The following is a 20,238-nucleotide window of genomic DNA, read 5'->3' on the forward strand; positions in this document are numbered from 1 at the left end:
AGAGGAAAATGGCAGGCAAGCAATGCAAACAGTGGTTTGATAACTTGGTATGTAGAGCCACCATGTTCTTGGTAACACGTGGAAACTTTGAAAATGTTGGTTATACCAGTGTTGCTGGTTGTGTGTTGTTTTTTTTTTGTTTTTTTTTTTGTGTTCTTGTACAAAAGAAATGTTAAAGTTCTCTGCACTTCTGACCATTGAGATGCTGACTCTGTTTGTTTACATCATGAAGCAAATTGTGTAGTTTCTTATGCTGTCTATGTGAAGAACTTGTGCATCTTGAAATCAAATATTCTGGCCTGCTGCAGGTCATTGGACTTTTGAACTGTAGAGCTTGAATGTGATTAAAATCACATGAAACTTGAACTGACTGATGGGACAATTAACAAGCTCAACAACTTCCATGACCGTCACACTGGACTTCTACTGACTGTTGTGTTGTCTCTGCCAATTGGACATTCTGGCTAACGTTTGGATCTCGTGTGAACTGATTGCATTTTAATGACATGGGATTTTGCTTTAGCTGAGGATCACCCTCGGTTTAGTGTCCTGAAAGTGGGATGGACTCGCTTCACAAGATGGATGAGGACAGGAACCAGGTCTGGTTGAAGAGCTGAAGGACGGAGATGTCATTGGAGTTGATCTGTTGGTCTGCTGATGGATGAAGATGGAGGCCTGATGACGACACCTCTGTGACCCACAGATGTTTACTGGTTGGCTTCTAATCCTTTCACACTAGATGAGCTATTTGTTAAACCTCTGCTGGTTTCATACCATTTTTATTTCCTCTTTGGTTCAGATGTCCCTTCTTGGGGAAAGGAGACCTACCTGATCTGAGAGTGCATCCCTTTGATCAACTAGTGCAACTCATTACAGGCAGGCCTTCCCCCTGGCACAGTCAAACCTCTGGAGATGATCCCGAACGCAGCAGCACATTTGGTTTGCAACCAAAATAACCCATCACCCTGCTGTTCAGATTGCTTCCAGTTGCTGCCCGCATCAGATTCAAAACTGACACTTGCATTTAAAATTACAATAAAATGGTCCCTACCTACTGGAACGCGATCATTTGATTTGTTTTTGTGGGCCCCCCCCCTCACGTGTCTAAAAGACACATTTATTCAGTATTATGCTCACTCAACAAAAGCCACCTTCAAGAACCACTACACCAGGGCCAGTGGATAGCCAGACTTCTTCTGTGGTTCCCTGGTGGTGGAATAAGTTGTCATGTGCAGAATCCTGTCTTTAAGAAAAGCCTAAAAACCCAGCTCTTCACTGAACACCTTTGCACTTGACAAACTGCAAGAAAAGAAAGTATTACCTCCTGCACTGCCTGTAGGCACCACTGTCTGAGTATCACACTTGAACTTGTTTTATGACTCTTATCCAGGGTGTTTTGTTCTGGCTAGATCCTTGCTTGTGTTGAATCTACTCTCAGATGTCTCTTTGGATAAAAGCTAAATGAAATTGTAAAGTCTCTGATCACGGTCACAAGTCATTTAGGACTTTTCTGGCACATGCTAAAGTGTACATTTGTCATGATTGGACAGATTAGCTATAGAGACAAAATGTTTTTAGTGCCAGGCTGTGAACATGTTTATCTCTGCTGTAAAGTTGGACATTTTAACATGGAGGTCTCAAGATCATAATTCAAGGTAGTCACTTAACATAATTACAATGATTGTGTTCAAGGTAGCTTTCGACGCATAAGCACAAAACACTATTAGTCTGGCACAGTGAAATTGACAATCGGCTCATCACTAAGAGTAGTGCACTAACTAGTTCTCAGTGCTGGGGTTCTAGACTGGGACCAGAAAACTTTTGAGAGCATGCGAGTGTCATTTGTGCAAGTAAATCATGAAGCTGTTTTGCCAAAGACGTAACTGGTGTGGTCAACTACTATGCTAGCTATGTTGATGAAAAGTAGTACTTTTATAGTTTCAGCGGCTCTGTCTGTCCCTGCTTAAGTGTAGTGTTTTCCAAAGATAATGGCCGCTGATGGAGACTCGGTTGTCTTGGACAAATCTGACCGTAGAATGCACTATTTCACTCTAATTTCAGTTGCACCCACCCACTTAATGTGCTTTATAACTGAGGGAGTGTTTATTCTTCCCGTCTACTCCATGGTCACCACATCACAGCTACATCAGTCTCCAAGGATCTGCATGTCTTCACCTCTTCCCCAACCTCCTCCTTATAAAAATTTTCAATATCATAACTTAAAATTTTACAAAGAAGGCTGCTGCACAACTCTGCATCTTCTCTTTTCAGCCAATGGAAAAGGACGAGGAGCCAGCCTTGAGCAGTGCACATCTTGTCACAACATCTTAAGCTGCAAAACTGAACTGCTCATTCAGAGACACTTTCCAATCCATAGAGGAAGAAAGAATTATAAGAGTGGTTTGTCATGTTTTATGGGACTGTGGAACACAGATTGTTCATAAACCCAATATTCCATCCATGGACAGTTAGATAATACCCCAATGTTGGCTTTAAAGTTCATTTACAAGTAATAAACCTGTATTGCTCCTACACCTCTAAGAATTTGCAATAAATACGGATGCAAATGTTAAAGTAATCAGTGTCTCTTTAATTTACAATCTCTAAGAAAAAAACATTGACAACTATTTCTTAAAAAAGCAATATTTCCTAAGAAGGTAGCCTTGAAACAATGAAGTGTGAATCTCAATCTGTAGTCCTGTGTAATACAAGTAAGACCAGTGCACCCATAGCAAGGCCCACAAATTATGCAATGAAATTATATGGGCAGTTAGCCCGGCAGGAGCCAAATCTTAGCCTTAATCTTAGAAAAAAAAATCAGTGATATTTACTATAAAACATTCCATCATTAGACAGATTTAACCTATAAACTGCTCTATATTTGTATTATTGTTAGAAACTACATGCTGAAACAATTAAAATTTTTACCCAGTTTTATCATAATGTTTACACAGTTGCACACAATTGACATAAAACATCATTAGCTGGAGAAAAGTTAGCAAACACATGAAAAATACATCAAAGTACATGGCAATGAAAGCAAACTCTCCATCATAAATCAAAATCCTGCCAAGCCACATACAAAAACTATGATGAATGTCTTTGGAAGAAAAAAAACAATCAGTATCAATATTACACATTGATAAGTGGTATTGAACATCAAGGAAAAAGCTACTGTAAAATACACAAATCTCTCATAGCCCAATGTTTAATGAGCACGTGAATGTACAGGTAGTCGGTCTGACAGATGCATGTTTCTAGCTGCTAGTGTTGTAAATGGGTTGATTGTTTAGTGACGGACTGCAGAGCACAAGTTTCAACCCTGTACAGTTTGGTCCCGTTGTGAGATCAGGGTCATTTTTAGACTCACAAATTGCCTGAACAGCGGTGTTTTTTTATGTCAACATGAACACTACAGCATACTTTATGCTGTCATAGAAATCCAGACAAGACACACCTCAAAACATACCTACTTTTCTTCACACTAACAGTTGGTAAATTAAATGATGTTTTAATGCATTTTCAGTACAGTTGATCTCAAAGTCTACTTAGAAAACATTTCTGTTTTCTCAAGTATAAGGCAGAAGTGGATCAGCAATGTGCAGTATTTATTTTCTCTTGCTTATTCAAAACACAAAAGCCACAAAGACTGAAATCTACCAAATTAGAAATGTGTATTTTTTGCTAAAATGTTACGTGGAAGAATTCAGTTTACGAAAAAAAATCCCAAAAAAGCAGCAAAGAAACATAACAAAAACGTGATTTTTCATAAGAAACAGCAATTCACCTTAAAACAGTGCTTCTACCAGTCACAATCTGTATCCTGATGTAGGAAATTGTTGTGTCAAGTCAAAGTGAGTATTCTATCCTGAAATTAAAGCAATAAAGTTTTCATAGCGATAGCTCATTGTCATAAAAACATTTCCATTTGCATTTATGGATCCATTGTAGCAGATAAAATCACTGAGTCACATAACACAGAAGACAGTTAAGATTTTCAGCCGACTGCTTCACTGCTCAAGTATTCTCTCCATCCATTTCTGGCCCTTTATGGTCCTGTTCTGACTCTTTCTCCTGCATGCCACTTTGCTCCCCATTGCCCTGGAACTTATCAGTGGCCCATTTGGGGTTACTGGTGTCAAAGCTTCCGGGGGCTTTACGGATAATGAATCGCGGCCTTCCGCGTGTGAAGATTCCCCGTCCTCGCCCTCGGCTGTCCGTCCACTTGCAGTCTGATTCCCCGTCTCTGTCATCGTGCTGAAATTTTACAAAAAAAAAGATGGAGATGTGTCAGGGTGACAGTGACAAAATTTTGAACTACATAGAAAAATTTAACAAGCCTCAGATGTGGTTCCACATTACGGCTTGTGACTGATGGGAGGCATGAATAAGGAAAGAAATCAACTCTACCAAGTAGTATTTTTTGCTTTTGGGAGTATATTCTGGGTCCCAGTCTTCATTTTTTGAGTGAATTGCCATGTTTACAGGGTTACTGTGTGAACCATTTCCCTGATAACTGCCTCTGTTCCAGCCCCTTCCACGAATTCTTACTTGCTGTAATTAGAGAAAAGACAAACAATTGAAAATAAACAAATAACAGATATAGAGAAAACTGTAAAAATCAACATTCATTGTACCGCAGCTACAGCACCGAGCTATGTTCTTTATTAAACTTACAAATCCTCCACGTGGCCGTCCTCTTTCAGCTGATCCGGGTGACTCCTTTTGACCCAGCCGAGCCCTGTTAAAACCTTCATCTTTTGAATCAGACTTGTCATGATGTAAGTCTTCATCTTTTTGAGACTTAGAGGATGAGGAAGATGAGGATGAACTGGAGCGAGAGCGCTTCTTCTTACTTTTCCTAAAGATAAAGAAACTATATGCAAATTCCTTCCTTTCCAACTGTTTACAATGCATATGAACAGAATAATTCAGCAAAACTGCAGATAGTTTGAAACAAATTACAAGCAGCTCCACATACTTTGATCTCTTGTGGTATTTGGAGAACTTTTCCACAGATCTCTCTCTACTAGAATCTGGGGAATCTCCCGTATCTCTTCCCCGATCCTGATTATAATCTCTGTCATGAGTGGAATATTTTTTACGGCGCTCAATATCCAAACGAAGGTCCGTTGGGTCACCCTTCATTTTTTCCCCGCCGTCCTGAGCAAATCAAAACAGAACACAACGTCGTGGATAGACTTTGGATTAGCATGTAGATGCTACCAGTCTGCTGTCAGCCAAGCTGGTCTGTAAACTAAATACTGAGGACCATGGGAAAAAGAAGAAAACCCAGATGAAAGCCAGCTGGCATAAATAAAACCAAGCCATTCTGGAGTGAAGTTTCCAGTGCACTTAAAGGGCCATACCAGTGGTTTTACATGTTTTCACTGTTTTCTAAAAATTTGAACCATCCCCCAAAGCACATGTTTTTAGAATCATTTTTCTTTTTTGCCTTCAAGGCAGCGTGAGCTGAAATATGAGTCAAAAGTGAACTTAAAAATCAACTTATTTGAGTCATCCATCACAGTCAACATTAAGTTAGTTTTATTTTATGTCAAGAGTTCTGTCTGCATTCTCAGATATGAGAATGGTGTGTTTTGGTGCATTCAAGTGCTTGTGGGAGATGCCAGCATCAGAAACATAAGGAGTCCACTCAATTTACTCAGCAGCAACAAACAGCACCAGCATAACTCACATCAGCTTGCTTGTCTTCATGTTTCACAGCCCTTTTGGCAGTGGATTCCCACATTACAATAACTGAACTTCAACAAAAAGGTGCGTTCACAACAGCTTCAAAGAAACTTAATGTTCACTGTGATGGACTTCCTGTTTCAAATGAGTTTTGATTCATTTGAAGATAGTTATCATGCTATATTACCACAATCAGACACTAACAGCTAGATTGAGGGTGGGAAACCAATCTAAAACTCTGAGATATGTTTTGGGAAATAATTGCAAATAATCCTAATGTATGTGCACTTCATCAACTTTTGTTTATGAAACGCAAACCCCCAGAATGATTCGTACAAAACAAAGAAAAGGAGATATGATTATTCATGCTAATTTAAATTTACTCATTCCTTAGTAGTATTTGCTCCTTATATTTACATTTGACCTGATGTGTCCATGCCCATCAGCAAAGAAATACTATGAGGGTTTACTTAAAATGTTAAGCATGTAAATACAAGCACAGGTGCATGAAGTGGTTGCGGTTGGTTATTTCCGTTCCTTATTTTTTAAAAAGAATACTTACGAAGACGATTGCTTAGCGTCCTTTGAACAGCTTTGGCACACAGGCTTCCATTTCTGACCTTATTTGATTCATTAGCCTCGGTCAGGCTTGTGCCCACAATACAATCAATTCACCATGTGAGGCGATATAACAACAAAGTCAAAGTGCCTTATTTTGCATTTCTTAGACTTTGAGCATCTCTCTTCAAGGAAAGCCACAGGCTTTAAGAGAGTGCAGTCTAAAGGCATCTGGCTTGCTCACTTGTTTGCTGTTGTTTGTTTCCAACATACGTCATACTGCAAAATGTTGAGTCACCTTGTAAGTGCCATCCTCTGAGCTTTTCATCGCCTCAAAAAGTTGAGAGTGTTTCTTAAAAGCACTTGGTGAAACATCAATTCGCCTGTGAGAAAGAAACACAGTTAAGGCAAGAAAATTAAGACAGCTCATGAACTACAGTACTCGTGCCAGTTAGCACACAAACTGTGAGCTACACTGAATCGGAAAGGCAACATAAAACAGAAAAAAAGGAAAGATACACTGCCGGGAAAATAAAACTAACCTCCACCAAGCATGAGAACATATAAGCCAAGATAGTCTGTTGATTATCAGGTAGGAAAGGTGAGAGAAATACCTGAAAGCTGTTAAAAGAGGAGGTGAAGCCACAGCACACTGAAGGTGAGAGGGTCACTCAATAGGCGACTCTACCTGTGTATCTCTGGGCTTTTTCTTGGCTTCATCATTTCCTTCTCTGCAGCTTGTCTTTGGTACAAGGTGAATCTCTCGTTTAGAGTCATGCCACAAGATGGAAAGTGCTGAGCTGTAAGGATAAACGGCAAGAAATAAAGTTTTTGGTCATAATTGAAGCTGTTTACTAGGCACTGTAGATAACTCAGTCAATGAGCAAGACTGTTTTGTGGTGCCAATATCAGATGTGTATATGATTTTGGCATCATGGTAAAGAAGCCTTTACCCTGTATTATTTCCTGCTATGTTTGCCAAGTCTACTGTTGTGCATTTCAAGCTTTTTTTGTTTAACTTCAACTCTTGGAGATCAGAAATCCAGTATCTCAAATTATTAAAATATTTCCTCGGAACAAAAGAAATTACAATACAGAAACATCCAACTTCTGAAAAATCTTTTCATTTATGCACTCAATGCTTGGTTTTGGCTTCTTTGCAAACAATTGTTGCATCAGTGCGGCGTGGCATGGCGTGGAGGCAGTCAGCTTATGGCACTGCAGAAGTGTACTGAAGCCCAGGTTGCTTTGATAGCAGCTTTCAGTTCGTCTGTATTTTGGGATGAGTGTTTCTTATCTTCCTCTTGATAATAATTCAAATGAGGTTCCACTGGGTAGCAGTCAGTTGAGTTGGCTGACCAATCAAGCACAGCAATATCATGGTCAGTGAACCATTAGGTAGCAGTTTTGTCACTGTAGGCAGGTGCTAAGTCCTGCTGGAAAAGAAAACCAGCATCTCCATAAAGTTTGAGAGCAGATGGAAGCATGAAATGCTCTCAAGTCTCCTGGTAGATGTTGCGGTACTTCGGACACAGTGCCACCAGATAGCATGACATCCCAAATCTTTACAGACTGTGAAAAATTGACTTTAAGCACCATGGACTTTGCTTCCCACTTTTCCTTCAGACTCTGGGACCTTGATTTCCAAATAAACTTTAATTCACTGCACAAATGCATTTCATGTGAAAAAAGGATTTTGGACCACTGAGCAACAGTCCAGTTCTTTTTCTTGTTATCCCAGGTAAGACACTTCAGACACTTTCTCTGGCTGACAAGTGGCTTAATATTAGAAATATGACAGTTGAAGCTCCTTTCCTGAAGACTGTTAGTCTGCATTTGGTGGCTTTTGATGCGCTGACACCAGCCTCAGTTTGCTGCTTGTGAAGCTCTCCCATGTTAGGTAATCAACTTTTTTTGACAATTCTTTCAAGGTTTTGGTCATCCTTGTTGCTTGTGCACCTTTTCCTACCACATTATTGTCTTCCAGTCAACTTTCAATAAATATGATTTGGTATAGCACTCTGCCAAGGGCCAGCCCTTTCAGTAATGACCCTTTGTGGCTGAGACTCCTTGTGGAGGGTGTTGATAATCGTCTTCTGGATGACTTATAAGTTAGCAGTCTTCCCCATGACTGTTTGCATGTACTGAACTAGACCGAGAGATACAGGTATTTTGAGATACTGGATTTTTGTTTTTCATGAGCTATATAAGTCATAATCATCACAGTAAAGACAAAAAAAAAAACTTGAAATAATTTACCCTTTGCACAATGAGTCTAGAATATATTCAATGTTCACTTTCTTAAATAGCAGAAAATATTAAGCTTCATCACATTGTTCTATTTTTATACACTACCAAATGATTTCCTTCCTTACTGAAAATGTATCAGATTAAGTTATGGTGAACTGTGAAGAACAGGTCAAGGTACAGCTAAAACACAGAGCTGACTCACCTTTGATGTGGTGAACAATGGCAACAATGTGCTGAGCAAACAGCTCAGAGGGACTCCTCTGTAACTGAGCAGTCTGAACATGCTGAAATATGGAGCGAAACTGCTGATCCTTTTTTGAGGCCTGCACAAGGTCCTGAGACAACTGTCGCTCTTCAGCTAAAATATCTGAAGAGCTGAAATGACAAAAACACGTTCTTAAATCTTTTGTGCTTCATTTTTTCTTTAAATAGGCAAATGTGTTGTTCTCTCATCAGATAAAACCACATTAAAACAAGAAATGGAGCAAGAAAATAGTTGGTGAAAAGACTCACAAAGGGACCTAAAACCAATATATGACTCTCACCTCATCAGGCTATCTCCAAGGAAATCCATTCTAACATTAAATTTTGCTTCCTGTTTTCTAGAAGACATTAGAGGCGAGTCTTCTCCCCTGACCAGAAACATCTCTCTGTCAGAGTTCCTCCTTTGTGGCAGTGCTGGAGCTGGGATAGATGGAGATTTTACCATCTTCCTGGTTTTAGAACTTATGTCTGGTGACAGTTCTTCAAATTTTCCCGTCAACTCCCTTTTGGCAAGGGTAGCAGCAATGGCTGCTGATTTATCCTGCTTTCCACTGAGATATATCTCCTCTGCCATCGAATCAAGGTCACTATTAGCAAACTGGGAGTAGGCTGCATTCTGCCACTTGCCAAAACATTCTTCAAACAGTTCTCGGGCTGAGTGAGTGACCTTGCTCTTTGGCTTAGAGGTGTGATCCCCATTCTGCCAGTCTTTTTGAAGTGATTTTGAATGAGGCTTCACTATCATCTCAACTTCTTCCTCCCCATCAGCAGACAGAAACGGAGAAGCTTTCAAAAAGCTGTTCAGAGACACTTCACCATCAATGTCCTCTTTGTATTTACTTGATACTGGGTCAGAGATAGCTGCAGATGCTTTGCCATTTATATTCCCTTCATCATTTGCTTCTGTGTTCTTGTCACTTTCCCAAGCAGATCTTGCTTTTTTGTTTTGCTCCTCCAAAAACCTAAACAATAAAAAGGAGAAAAAGAGCTATATATATCAGCAAACAAGAAGATATTTCAAAGCAACACTGATATATGGGCAGTGGGTAAGTATGTTATAAATGAAAATGAAAACATAAAAGCATAATGAAATGGATCAAATAACAATGTTCTCTTCAAAAGACAAATATTTTGAATCCCACTCAATCTCTAAATCTTACTTTGGTCTGTTATCAGATACACAGTTTACTCATAGTCTTTAAAGCCAAGTAAATGCCAAAATTAAAGTGTTGTCTGGGTTACCAAAAGAACCAAACAATAATTCATGTTTTAGGTTGTTGAAACAATGTCAAAATTAAGAGAAAAATTGGCCTTACTTCCTGAAGGCATTGGAGATTGCGGTTTTATCTCCATCCATGTATTCCTCGCTGGAGAAGAAGTCAAAGCTGGAAAGCATTGGATTTAGACCTTCATGATTGGGTTTTTTTGTTGAGGATGAATTACACACTCTCTGCCAGGTGGAGGCGCCATTGCTACTGTCATTTGTGATTTTACTGGGACTAGACTGGTTATTAGTTTGGCTCTTCTGACCAACAATAACAGTAGAGCTTGCCAAAGGGCTATTATTCCTTGGACTGCTGCTGCAGTCTGGCAGGCCCTGCCAGTTCCCCTCAGTTTTCCCACTGCCTGCACCTTCTCTAGCATCTCCTGCCAATAACCCAACATGCTCCGCTGATTCCTCATCTCCCCCTCCTCCTTTTTGGGCCTCCTTGGAGGCCAATTGCTCCTCTTTCACATCTTTACAGTTTTGGATAGCTAGCAACAAGGCTGGCCTGCATTTGGGAGAGGAAGAGTGTGATGATGAAGAAGAATGCTGTGAGTGTCTGGATAAAGGAGAAGAGGATCGGTCGGAGTGGCGAGAGTGACCACGAGGGGGGCTTCCTGAGCGTTTCTGCTGGTTGTGTGATCGTCCTCGTGAATGGTTTTGCTGCTGCTGCTGCTGCTGCTGCTGCTGTTGCTGTTTTTGGGGATTCTGCTTGTAATTCTTCCAGTTGGGGCGATAGTTGTTGTTGTTGTAGCCACCTCCACCACGCTGGTAGCGCCCACGTGGGAAATAGCCCCGCCCTCTGCCCCTGAAGTTATAGGGCCTCCGGAAGCCGCGGTGGTAGCCCCGGAACTCTCGGCTGTTCTGGTATCCCCTTGAATATTTCTTGTCCCGATTATGGGATGGAGAGTGAGATCTTGACCGTGACCGAGACCTAGAGCTATGAAAAAATAAAGGAGGAAAAAAACATGGAGTTTAAATGTTGGTTCTGGATTTTAGGCCAAAAAATGTAAAGTACATTTTGAAACTCCAACTTCAGTCTTGTAAAGTTAGCAGTTGAGGCCTGATATGAACTCAACAAAAAACAGTTCAATGCATTCATACATACTTCAAAAAACATTACATTCTGCTACAATAGAACATGAAAAAAAACTTCCAAAGGTGGTGCATACAGTACATGCTGTATGTGTGATCTGTTCATTTAGCCTTCTGACATATAAAATACGCAGTTCATTCCACTTTAAATCCCTTTTGCTAGCTCCGACCATTTACATGCTATTGGTCCGACATAAAGCTGTCCCTAAAACAAATATGAAGTAATAGAGCACCAAAGAGCACTGTGGCTAGACAAAGATTTTAGAGTACGTAGGAAACTTACAACAAAATGCTGTTTACTGTACCACTCTAACAGGCTCCAGACATTGAACCACCATATGGAAAAGAAATGGCTACTATAAAACCATAAAATACACGCTATATTCAGCAGCCATACATCAGTTGTAACTGGCAAAACATATGATAGTTTAACGTGCGCTTTCCATGCTGACAGAATCCCACAAAGGACGACTTAATGGAGAAAAAGATTTCAAAGTGTGGTGCTGTAAGCCAGGCTGCAGCATCACGACAGTCCACATGGTGTCTCTGCTGCACTTCAGATAAACAGCCTTAAATCAGCAAAAGTCTTCAGATTATTACCACGTTGTTCTTTTCTTCAAATCAAAGCTTTAATCAGACCAACACGCTCTTTTCAAGTGGAGTCCCAATTCAACACACACTCCTCAACTTTCCATCGGTACATTCTGAGTGTTGCAAACTTTTGGAAGATATCAAACTAGTTGCACAAGCATTTATGTTACGGCTACATTTTCAGCAGCATTCACAGATGTAACAGCCCAGCGTTCCCATACACATTACAAAGCCGTACTGAAATTTAAAGCATATTTTAAAAGAACAAAACAAAGTACATAGAAAACCTACAAAATATCGCAGAGCAATGATCCAAATTGTCAGAACAAAGCCGTATCACAGTAAATACAAATGCATTACAATCTCATTCACAAGCTTAAAAAAAGCAAGTAACTCACCTAGCGTGTTTTTTCATTGGAATACAGAATGATTAAAGAAGGCAGCGCACCGAGCAGCACTGCACTCTCACAGTGCGAGCTACAGACACTGCATCTCCTCAAGCCAGAACTGGTGGAGCACTGAGTCACATGGACAGTGTGAGGGAGGAAAATAGTCTACTTGAATGCTTTGACTCTATGCCTGCCAATTACAACAGCTTTTCAACAACATCAGGGAGGTTTTATAAGGATTACTTTGACACAAATTACTATACTGTTCCATTGAAATACTGCAGATAGTAGCCTATTAGTCTTACTTTAAATGCCAGTAAAATACATCACAACCTGTCTGTTTGTTGTTTGAGTAGTCGGTAAGCAAACCAGCAAACTGAGTGTCTTGTCTTTCTGAGACTGTCTGCTTCTGTACGCTGCGGCTGCTTTATTTACTGACTGAGGTGACACAGTTAATAGCAAGTGATAGTGACAGTGGGGAAGGAAACTTTCGTGTTCACTGTGTCATGGCAACTTTGACAACATGGAAATATTTCCACTCAGCAGCCTATATCACACGACCACTTCTGATAGAACGTTGTAGAACGACAAAAACAGGTCAATTACACTCACAGCAAGAGAAAAATGTGTTGGAGATAACTTGCACAATAGATGCAGGAAAATATCGAATCTCTGCATGAATGTGTGCATTTGTCACTTTTTCTGGTGTTTCTATGTGGATCTCTGTTTATACACAACTTATGCAAATGTGTGCATTCATGCTACTCCAGTTCCAGTGTGCGTTACCACGAAGTAATTTGCACATGTGCAGGTGGGTTCAGGAAGAGTAAACCATCAGATTCCTTCCACATCTCTTCTTTATGCTAATTTTAATACAAGCTGCATCACTGCCAGGAAATGAGCCACCCTGCCATTTTATTGCCATGCCACAGTCGTCCTGCCAGAAACAGCAAATGCATCAGAGAGAAGCCTCACTGTTTCTTCCAAATGAACATCATAGTCAGTAGACAACCGTCCAGTAAAGGCATTTGTACGTCAGCAAACGACAAACAATAAATACTGCCCTCGTGATTAAAGGCTGAAACATTTCCATGAGCCACTGAGGTTAGGTAATGGGTAAATGTTTTCCTATTTAATTCATTGTGAAGCTTAACTGAACTAACTTTACTAACCAGCAGCTGAACTCTTTCTTAAACATCAATTTCCTGTGGATACAGAAGCTGATCCTCGAATCTGGGTGAAATCCATCCAAGTGCTACACAAGCTTTTTCTATTCATATGAGGTCCAAACTCATAAAATCCAGGAAAGGATAGGGTCTTGCAGAGGCCAATCAACAGATATGTAGCTTACAGGAAAACCTGAACAGAATGCTGAATAACTGCTTGTTCACACACCCCTCTCTCTCTCTCCCTCCCTCCACACACATACACATATGCTGATATTTGTGCACAAGACAGAGCTTTATTTACTGCACCTGCTACTACTTTATCTTTGCTTTGTAACAAGGGAGCCATTTCCACGTTAAATTAAAGTATTCTTCATTCACATGTAACTGTATAACACCTTGAAAGAGCAAATTTTTTAAACATTGCTTTAATATGTTTGATCTGACTGTGAGGGAGCATCTTCAACAATCAAGTACGATGCAACTGATCTGGACCACAAAAACGCAGTTTGAAGCCAATTGGTTATTGAAAAAGGAGAGTTGTTCATACCTGTAGCGGTGCTTCCTGGACCGAGACCTGGAGCGACTTCTGGAGCGGGAGGTGGAATGGTATCTTGACCGGGACCTTGAGCGGCTCCGAGATCTAGAGGCTGATTTTGTGGATCTGGACATCGCTGCAGTCAGATCGCCTCAAACTGTCACACAAAAGTGTCATACAACTGAGTTAGGATTGTGGAAAACAGATACTGTAAGAGCAAGTCATACAAAAAAATGGATTATCGCATCACCGTTTCGAGGCACTGGCTTCATAGAAATGATAGCAATCATGTGAGTGACCAGCCGGCCAGAACAATCCATACACGCATAAAGGAAAGACTATTTTTAAGAATGTCAAAGGTCAAAAATCCCTGAAATAAAATATCCAACAAAGACAGATAAACCATCCGGGATGCACTTCAAAAGCAGTTTTGATGCCAAAGCTGAGTGAAGAAACAGAACAGCTGTGATAAAAGGAAGGAGGCAATCTGTAGTAGTGTACAGGACATCTAAACAGAAGCACTTTTATTTAGTCAGCCATCATTTGCATAGAGGGCAGTCTTCTATCAGTCATCTGACTGCTCACCTTTTGAACCCAGTTAAAATTATATATATATATATATATATATATATATATATATATATACACAAAAATACAGTTGACCAATGCTCTATCACAATGATTCACCATATTTTTCATATTTCCTGTACTGCAAAAAACTCAAAATCAGTCTAAATCATTTTTCAAAAATCAGTGACAAAAATATTTCTTCATTGCTTATTGTCTTCACAAGATGACAACAGTTTTTGAAATAAAAAAAGAAAAGTCAGTGTGATCAGTACAATTTTCTCTGAAGCATCCTCATGATGTCACCACATTTACTTGAATGATTACAAATAATATAAGTCTCCCTTGTCTACTCCAATTCTAAACTTGAATAGTGTAGTCACTATGTATTTTCTATTAAGAGTGTAGGCGGTAAATTGCTGCCTAAAAAAACAACAGAAAAACTCTGGTTAATGTTAACCCAACATCTCACTAATTTGAAGTTAAATATTTAAATCCACCATCACTCGACGAGATTGATAGGAAAATAGCTACTTTCCTCTAAATGTCACCATATGGGCTTGTGATTAATGATCTGCTATGAATTTACTACCTGAGAGATGTTCTTTCAGACTGCATGCTCTGTGCACACACACTAAGTGTACTTTTAACTTCAAAGGATGTTTCCTCTCAACTCCTCCAGGGCTTTACTTGTAAACTCCCAAAATCATATTAATACAGTTCTATAGTAAGATGGCCTAGTTCTTTCCAAGGTACACAGGGGATTATCTGTGACATATGATCTGCTGAGTACAGTAAAAACCAGGGATCAAATAATTGATCTTTCATTATGAGAGTCATCTTCAGGGACTTTGGAGAAGGAAATTGCCGACTACACATGACGTGGATTTCAGAAGCAGCGCACGCTATCACATGGTGGTCCCAGGGTGCATCCTTGCTACTATTTTGGAGAGCATTGAAATAGATCCATCTTCTCCTGCCTCCTCCCTCATGCGCTATGAACTTCCCACTCTCTTCATTCCAGGCAGCTTGTTGTTTTTGGCTTTCAGAGGATAATTTCCTGCAGGTCCAGCCTCAACATAACGTGAGTTTAGCTTACTGTGCACATTTCAAGAATAGCATTCAGATGTGCCCCTTTAGAGCATGTGGTGGTTCAACAGTAAAGTCAATAAACTGGGACAACCTTATTAATTTGGCTTGATCTATCAAGAGATACTGGCCTGGTGGGCAACTGTTGAAGAAAACTTTAATTGCAGGGGATTATTTTGCGGTATTATCTGTAATAAAATGTTGAAAACAAACACATCTGTGTTTCAGACATTTTTATGTGCCTGAAAATAGTCCCCTTGAAACCGTTGGATGGGTGTCACCAGAAACTGTATTCAAAATAGCAATAGAGAGCTATTGTGTGGTTCTAAAGTCAAAGTAACTATTTCATTATGAAAGCTTTACTAACACATCTGAAGCTCATTTTAGTTGAAAGAATGCAAAGTACAGGCACACTGTATGCAAGAAAAGCACTGCCTTTGGCTGTCGTTGGGAGAATTGAACAGTAGCCATGATTTCATGACAGCTCTTATGTGCATTTTAAAGTATCACTTTGAGAAAAGTTAATGGATGCAGGAAAAGGCTAAAAAGTTCCCATTTTTACAAAAAGAAATTCATGCACACTTTTGAAAAAGATAGGTGATAGAAACAGCTTTTTTTGGAGAAGATCTGATGTACCAAACGTTTAACTGACATAACCGATCAGCTGTTTCCGCTTTGTCTTTGTGTTTCTAGGCAGCATGAAATGTGGCCAGTACCAGCTAGCATGAAAGAATAATTACAACTTTACCAAGTGATAATTGAAGACTCGTATCCCCTTTTCTCTCGTAGATGGCCAAAGTTTGTCCTGTTTATTACATGGCATATGCTGCCACCGTCAAACAACACTACGCAACCTTGTTTATTAGGTTTTTTTAAGATTTTTTGTGACATTTCAAAAGTTTGAATCAAATTTCCCTCACTTTATATGACAGCATGGCAATTGAGACCTGTTTCGATAGCTTTACTCTGAATGCTGACTGATAACCAGCTGCAGCTGTCTTTGATCCACACTGTGTGGTTGGCAGCCTAATCACTGACATTTCAGCCTCTCAGAAAGACTGTGGCAAGCGTGGTCTTTAATCATTCACAACTAGATTTCCATACAACATTACACTTACTGACACATGCATGCAAATGCAAACACATCTTCCTACACTTTCAAGAACTTTTAGCCATTACATTTTATGTCTACTTTCTCATTTTTATTATTTCCTAGCCTTAACCACTTCTCCAAAAGTCAGCCTGACTTATGTATGTGTTAACCACTGAAATGACACTCAGTTATGCTATCACACGTCAACTCCGTTTTGATGATGCAGAAGCAAACTTCAGCACATCCTTGTTTAAAGTCTAACCTCAGCCTTCCTGATTTCAGTCCAGAGTAATTTTGTTGTTTCATCAGTGGGTGTAGTTACAGTTAAGGGTAAAAAGAATCATAACAAACTACATGTCATCCTTTAACACATAGGAATAGTATGTTAACACTAAAAAAGCAGGTCCACAACATAACTGAATGGAAAATAACAGGGAAAAAGCGAAATTATAGAGTGTTGGGAAAGATATTTTTAAAAACAGAACTAAACTGAGAGTGTGTCTTACACAGAGAGAGCATGCGTGCACACACACACACATGATTAAGACTCCCCTTGGAACAGAGAATGACAGCTGCGTAATCCTCATCAGCTGTTTATTTCATGTAACTGCAAAAGGAGCTCTGATCAACAATAGTCCAGCAACACGATACATTGCTCAAAGCATATGAGAAGAAACACTCCACACAATCAACTGCCCTATCATTAAGACTGGGATGCCACAGTGGCAGCTGGAATCACATTTGCTATCTATACGTACCCCTGAGAGACCCTGCATGCTATTTCAGAAAAGCCACGGCAACTGCCTTTGGCACAATGTTTGATTATTGAAATAAGGCAGCCACTCTTAGTGTTCCCTCATGACACCTCACATGGGGGGGCAGTTATTGGGTAGCAAAGCCACTGGCAGCACTGTGTAACACGAGATAAAACGCTGAGCTTCCTGAATGAAAACAAAAATGCGAACAGCTGCTTCACTGACGGTTGTCTGAATAAGTCTTATTTTACTTTTGATTGTCTTCAGGAAACTACAGTAGCTGCTAAACAGACAAATGACGACTTCAAGCAGCTATTTCCTGCAATATTATTTTTTGCTAATCACCTACAGTGACAGATTATAAGTTTACGAGTCTCACAACAAGCTGCAGCTAACTTTCTGCTAACTGCTAATTCAGCAACGCTCTGTTCTCCCCAAGAGCAATCTGTTTTTCATCATTTTTATCCTGATGACAATAATAAGCAGTCAGTAGACTAGAAAGTGCTACTGTAAGGGTTCTATGATCTATGGACTTTAGGGCTTCTTCTGCCTGGAAAACGGCAGGCAGCAGAGTGTCACAGAGGCATCCTCACCCCGACATGCTTCTCAGCTGTCTGTCATCACCACATTTGTGCAACTCTCCTAAATACAAGTGGGAACTCATCAGCTAAAGGTCCTCTCTATTTCGGTCAGTTGGGAACAGGCTGGCAAATGAATTATAGCTTTAGCATATATTTCCTAAATAGACTCTGTTGTTATTTGCTTTCTTCTTGCTTAGAAGCTCTGCATAAAGTTGGAGGCTGAGTTTGATGTTGTTGATTATAAGTGGGATAACCGGAATACTTCGGTTTCTGACGTGAAAATATGAGACAGCAGCTTATTAGTGAGGATTATGACACCGCAATCTAAAATAACATAAAAATACACACCACAATTATGGCAACAATGTTCAAACCTTTTACACTTTTAATTTAAATCAAGTCCACATGTGCTCACAAGGTGAAATGGATGCAGACAAAAGTGTAAAGAAAACTACATGTCCTGTAATGTTATCTCAGTCTGTGCCAGCATACTTTGACATGGACACACCTATCTGTTGTGTACTCTCTGTGCAACTGCTGTTTGCTAACTTGGATCCACCTCGACTAGGATCCTGCAGCCCAGCAGGATGCATGCCAGATAATGTTTTCATTATTTACTTCTTCTTTTTTTCTTCTTGCATCAGATGTCCCCAGAAATAGATTCTCCAATTGTACCAGAAAACCCACACAGATGAGAATTTACAAAAACAACCAGAGAGACGGTTCTCATTGCTATGTGACTTGGCAGGCTCGATTCAGGATTGCGGAGGGACAACTTTTGGGAAACCTGTAATCACAACACCCATTCTTTCATTGGCCTAACCACCAAAGGCAGGAGTCATACAGCTGGTGACATGAAATGGCTCATTTTAGTGAGTCTTCCCATTGAATCCTCTGGTGGTCTGAGGATGCACTTTGGGAAAATTACCAACCATTACATTGTCATGATTTAAAAGCTGACAACCAGCATATGCACCACAGTGATATTCTTACTAGTGATATGGGTGAAAGGCATGTTATGATTGAAAAAGCATAACAAAGCCATGGCGTCATGTCCTCAATGGGACTGACCACTCACCTCCCTTGACACGCTTGGTTGATGCATTAACCAAGGGAAAAGAAAACAAGAAGTCTACCAGAAAGACCCACATCCCATAACAAGTCAGAAAACGGCTCCCACTGATTATATTTTAAAACACATTATCTAACAACTCATTGACTCTGTATTGTACCCAGAAGTCACCCAAAAACGTAACTTCGTAGAAGGATTTGCCAGCAAATATAAATTTAAAAAAAAATCATACAGTGGTGCTTTATGGCATAAATGGTTCCTACGCGTCTCTATTTCCCTTAGACCGACTGTAAGCCTCATTTGTATATCCCTGCCACTAAAAAAATAATTTCTGGCTAAAAAAAATTGAGTATTTTTTTTAGTTTGAACAAGGACAAAAATAAACTGCTTACCGGCCGGTGTTGTCGATCGGCGTCTTCGTGTCACATTCACGTACCGCGGGATAATATTGGTACAAACGAGTGAATGACAATTTCTCCCCGGTCTTCTGTGTTTGCGGCCAGCTTATGTGTGTGTGCGTGTAGTGTGAGCGACGTGTGTGTCGGCTGAAGTCTGCCGTGTTCACTGAGAGGGGGTGTGACGGCTCCGGGCAGCTCAGAGATTCAGATTTCCTTCCGCCTTCAACGCCGCTGTCTGTCAAAACACCTTCAAACGTAACAGAGCAGCGCATTAATACAGCAGATCCGCTACTCTTTATTAGCACTATTCAGCCCAATAACGCCCCATTTCTACTCAGCTGTATCCCTGCGCTAAGTAACAAACCTGCAATGCGTTTCTTGTCTGGTGTTTAATGTTATTTATCACGTTCCTATCTTATTTATTAGAGGCTTCATTGCGTTTGGTTTGCCATTATCTACCAGTTAAACTTTACTAAAGTCCACTCTTTAATTATACTGCTTGTATTTCCGGGTGACACTTTTCAATTCATTTTACCCATAAAATCCACCTGTACAATGGCTGTAATGTTTGGTGTTTCTGATATTATCATAGAGGTGGAGTCATAGTGGTGTGAGGTTGGATTGCATTGTTTTTGTTCTTTATATTCTGACCCCTCCTGCGTTTATGTAAACAGGACAACAAAATCCCTCTCATGGTACTATTTTTGTTGTCCAACCACTTCTAACTGTGACCTCACTAATAGACATGTCACTGTAAAAACTGTGAACTTCATGAAAGTAAATTCAACGCAGGACTGTGATAGATCATGCAGGGTCATCTTACAAAGTGCCCACTGTGTTTATACTTAAGCAGGAAATGTGCTTTTTGCTGATA

The 20,238-nt window shown here is 40.0% G+C and overlaps 1 protein-coding gene across 6 annotated transcripts; it reads right to left on the reverse strand.

Moving 5' to 3' along the window:
- Positions 1 to 2,569: 2,569 nt before the first annotated feature.
- Positions 2,570 to 19,640, reverse strand: thrap3a (thyroid hormone receptor associated protein 3a). Of its 6 annotated transcripts, XM_022187745.2 has the most exons (11): positions 19,359 to 19,636; positions 13,822 to 13,966; positions 10,083 to 10,970; positions 9,048 to 9,728; positions 8,705 to 8,877; positions 6,941 to 7,052; positions 6,551 to 6,635; positions 4,982 to 5,163; positions 4,678 to 4,861; positions 4,411 to 4,554; positions 2,570 to 4,257 (listed from the first exon to the last, which is right to left on the reverse strand). In XM_022187745.2, the coding sequence occupies exons 2-11, from the start codon at positions 13,941 to 13,943 to the stop codon at positions 4,018 to 4,020; spliced, it is 2,811 nt and encodes a 936-aa protein (XP_022043437.2). In that variant the 5' UTR covers positions 13,944 to 13,966; positions 19,359 to 19,636; the 3' UTR covers positions 2,570 to 4,017. The 6 variants fall into 6 exon arrangements, 3 of the variants coding, with proteins under 3 accessions (XP_022043437.2, XP_022044069.2, XP_051813242.1); XM_022188377.2 differs by lacking the exons at positions 13,822 to 13,966; positions 19,359 to 19,636 and adding an exon at positions 12,115 to 12,237; XR_007945600.1 differs by lacking the exons at positions 2,570 to 4,257; positions 4,411 to 4,554; positions 4,678 to 4,861 and having other exon boundaries at positions 4,981 to 5,163; positions 6,257 to 6,635; positions 19,359 to 19,640.
- Between the last annotated feature and the right edge of the window lie 598 nt (positions 19,641 to 20,238).

Source organism: Acanthochromis polyacanthus, chromosome 12 (genome assembly GCF_021347895.1).
Source record: "Acanthochromis polyacanthus isolate Apoly-LR-REF ecotype Palm Island chromosome 12, KAUST_Apoly_ChrSc, whole genome shotgun sequence".
Taxonomy (NCBI): Eukaryota; Metazoa; Chordata; class Actinopteri; family Pomacentridae; genus Acanthochromis; species Acanthochromis polyacanthus.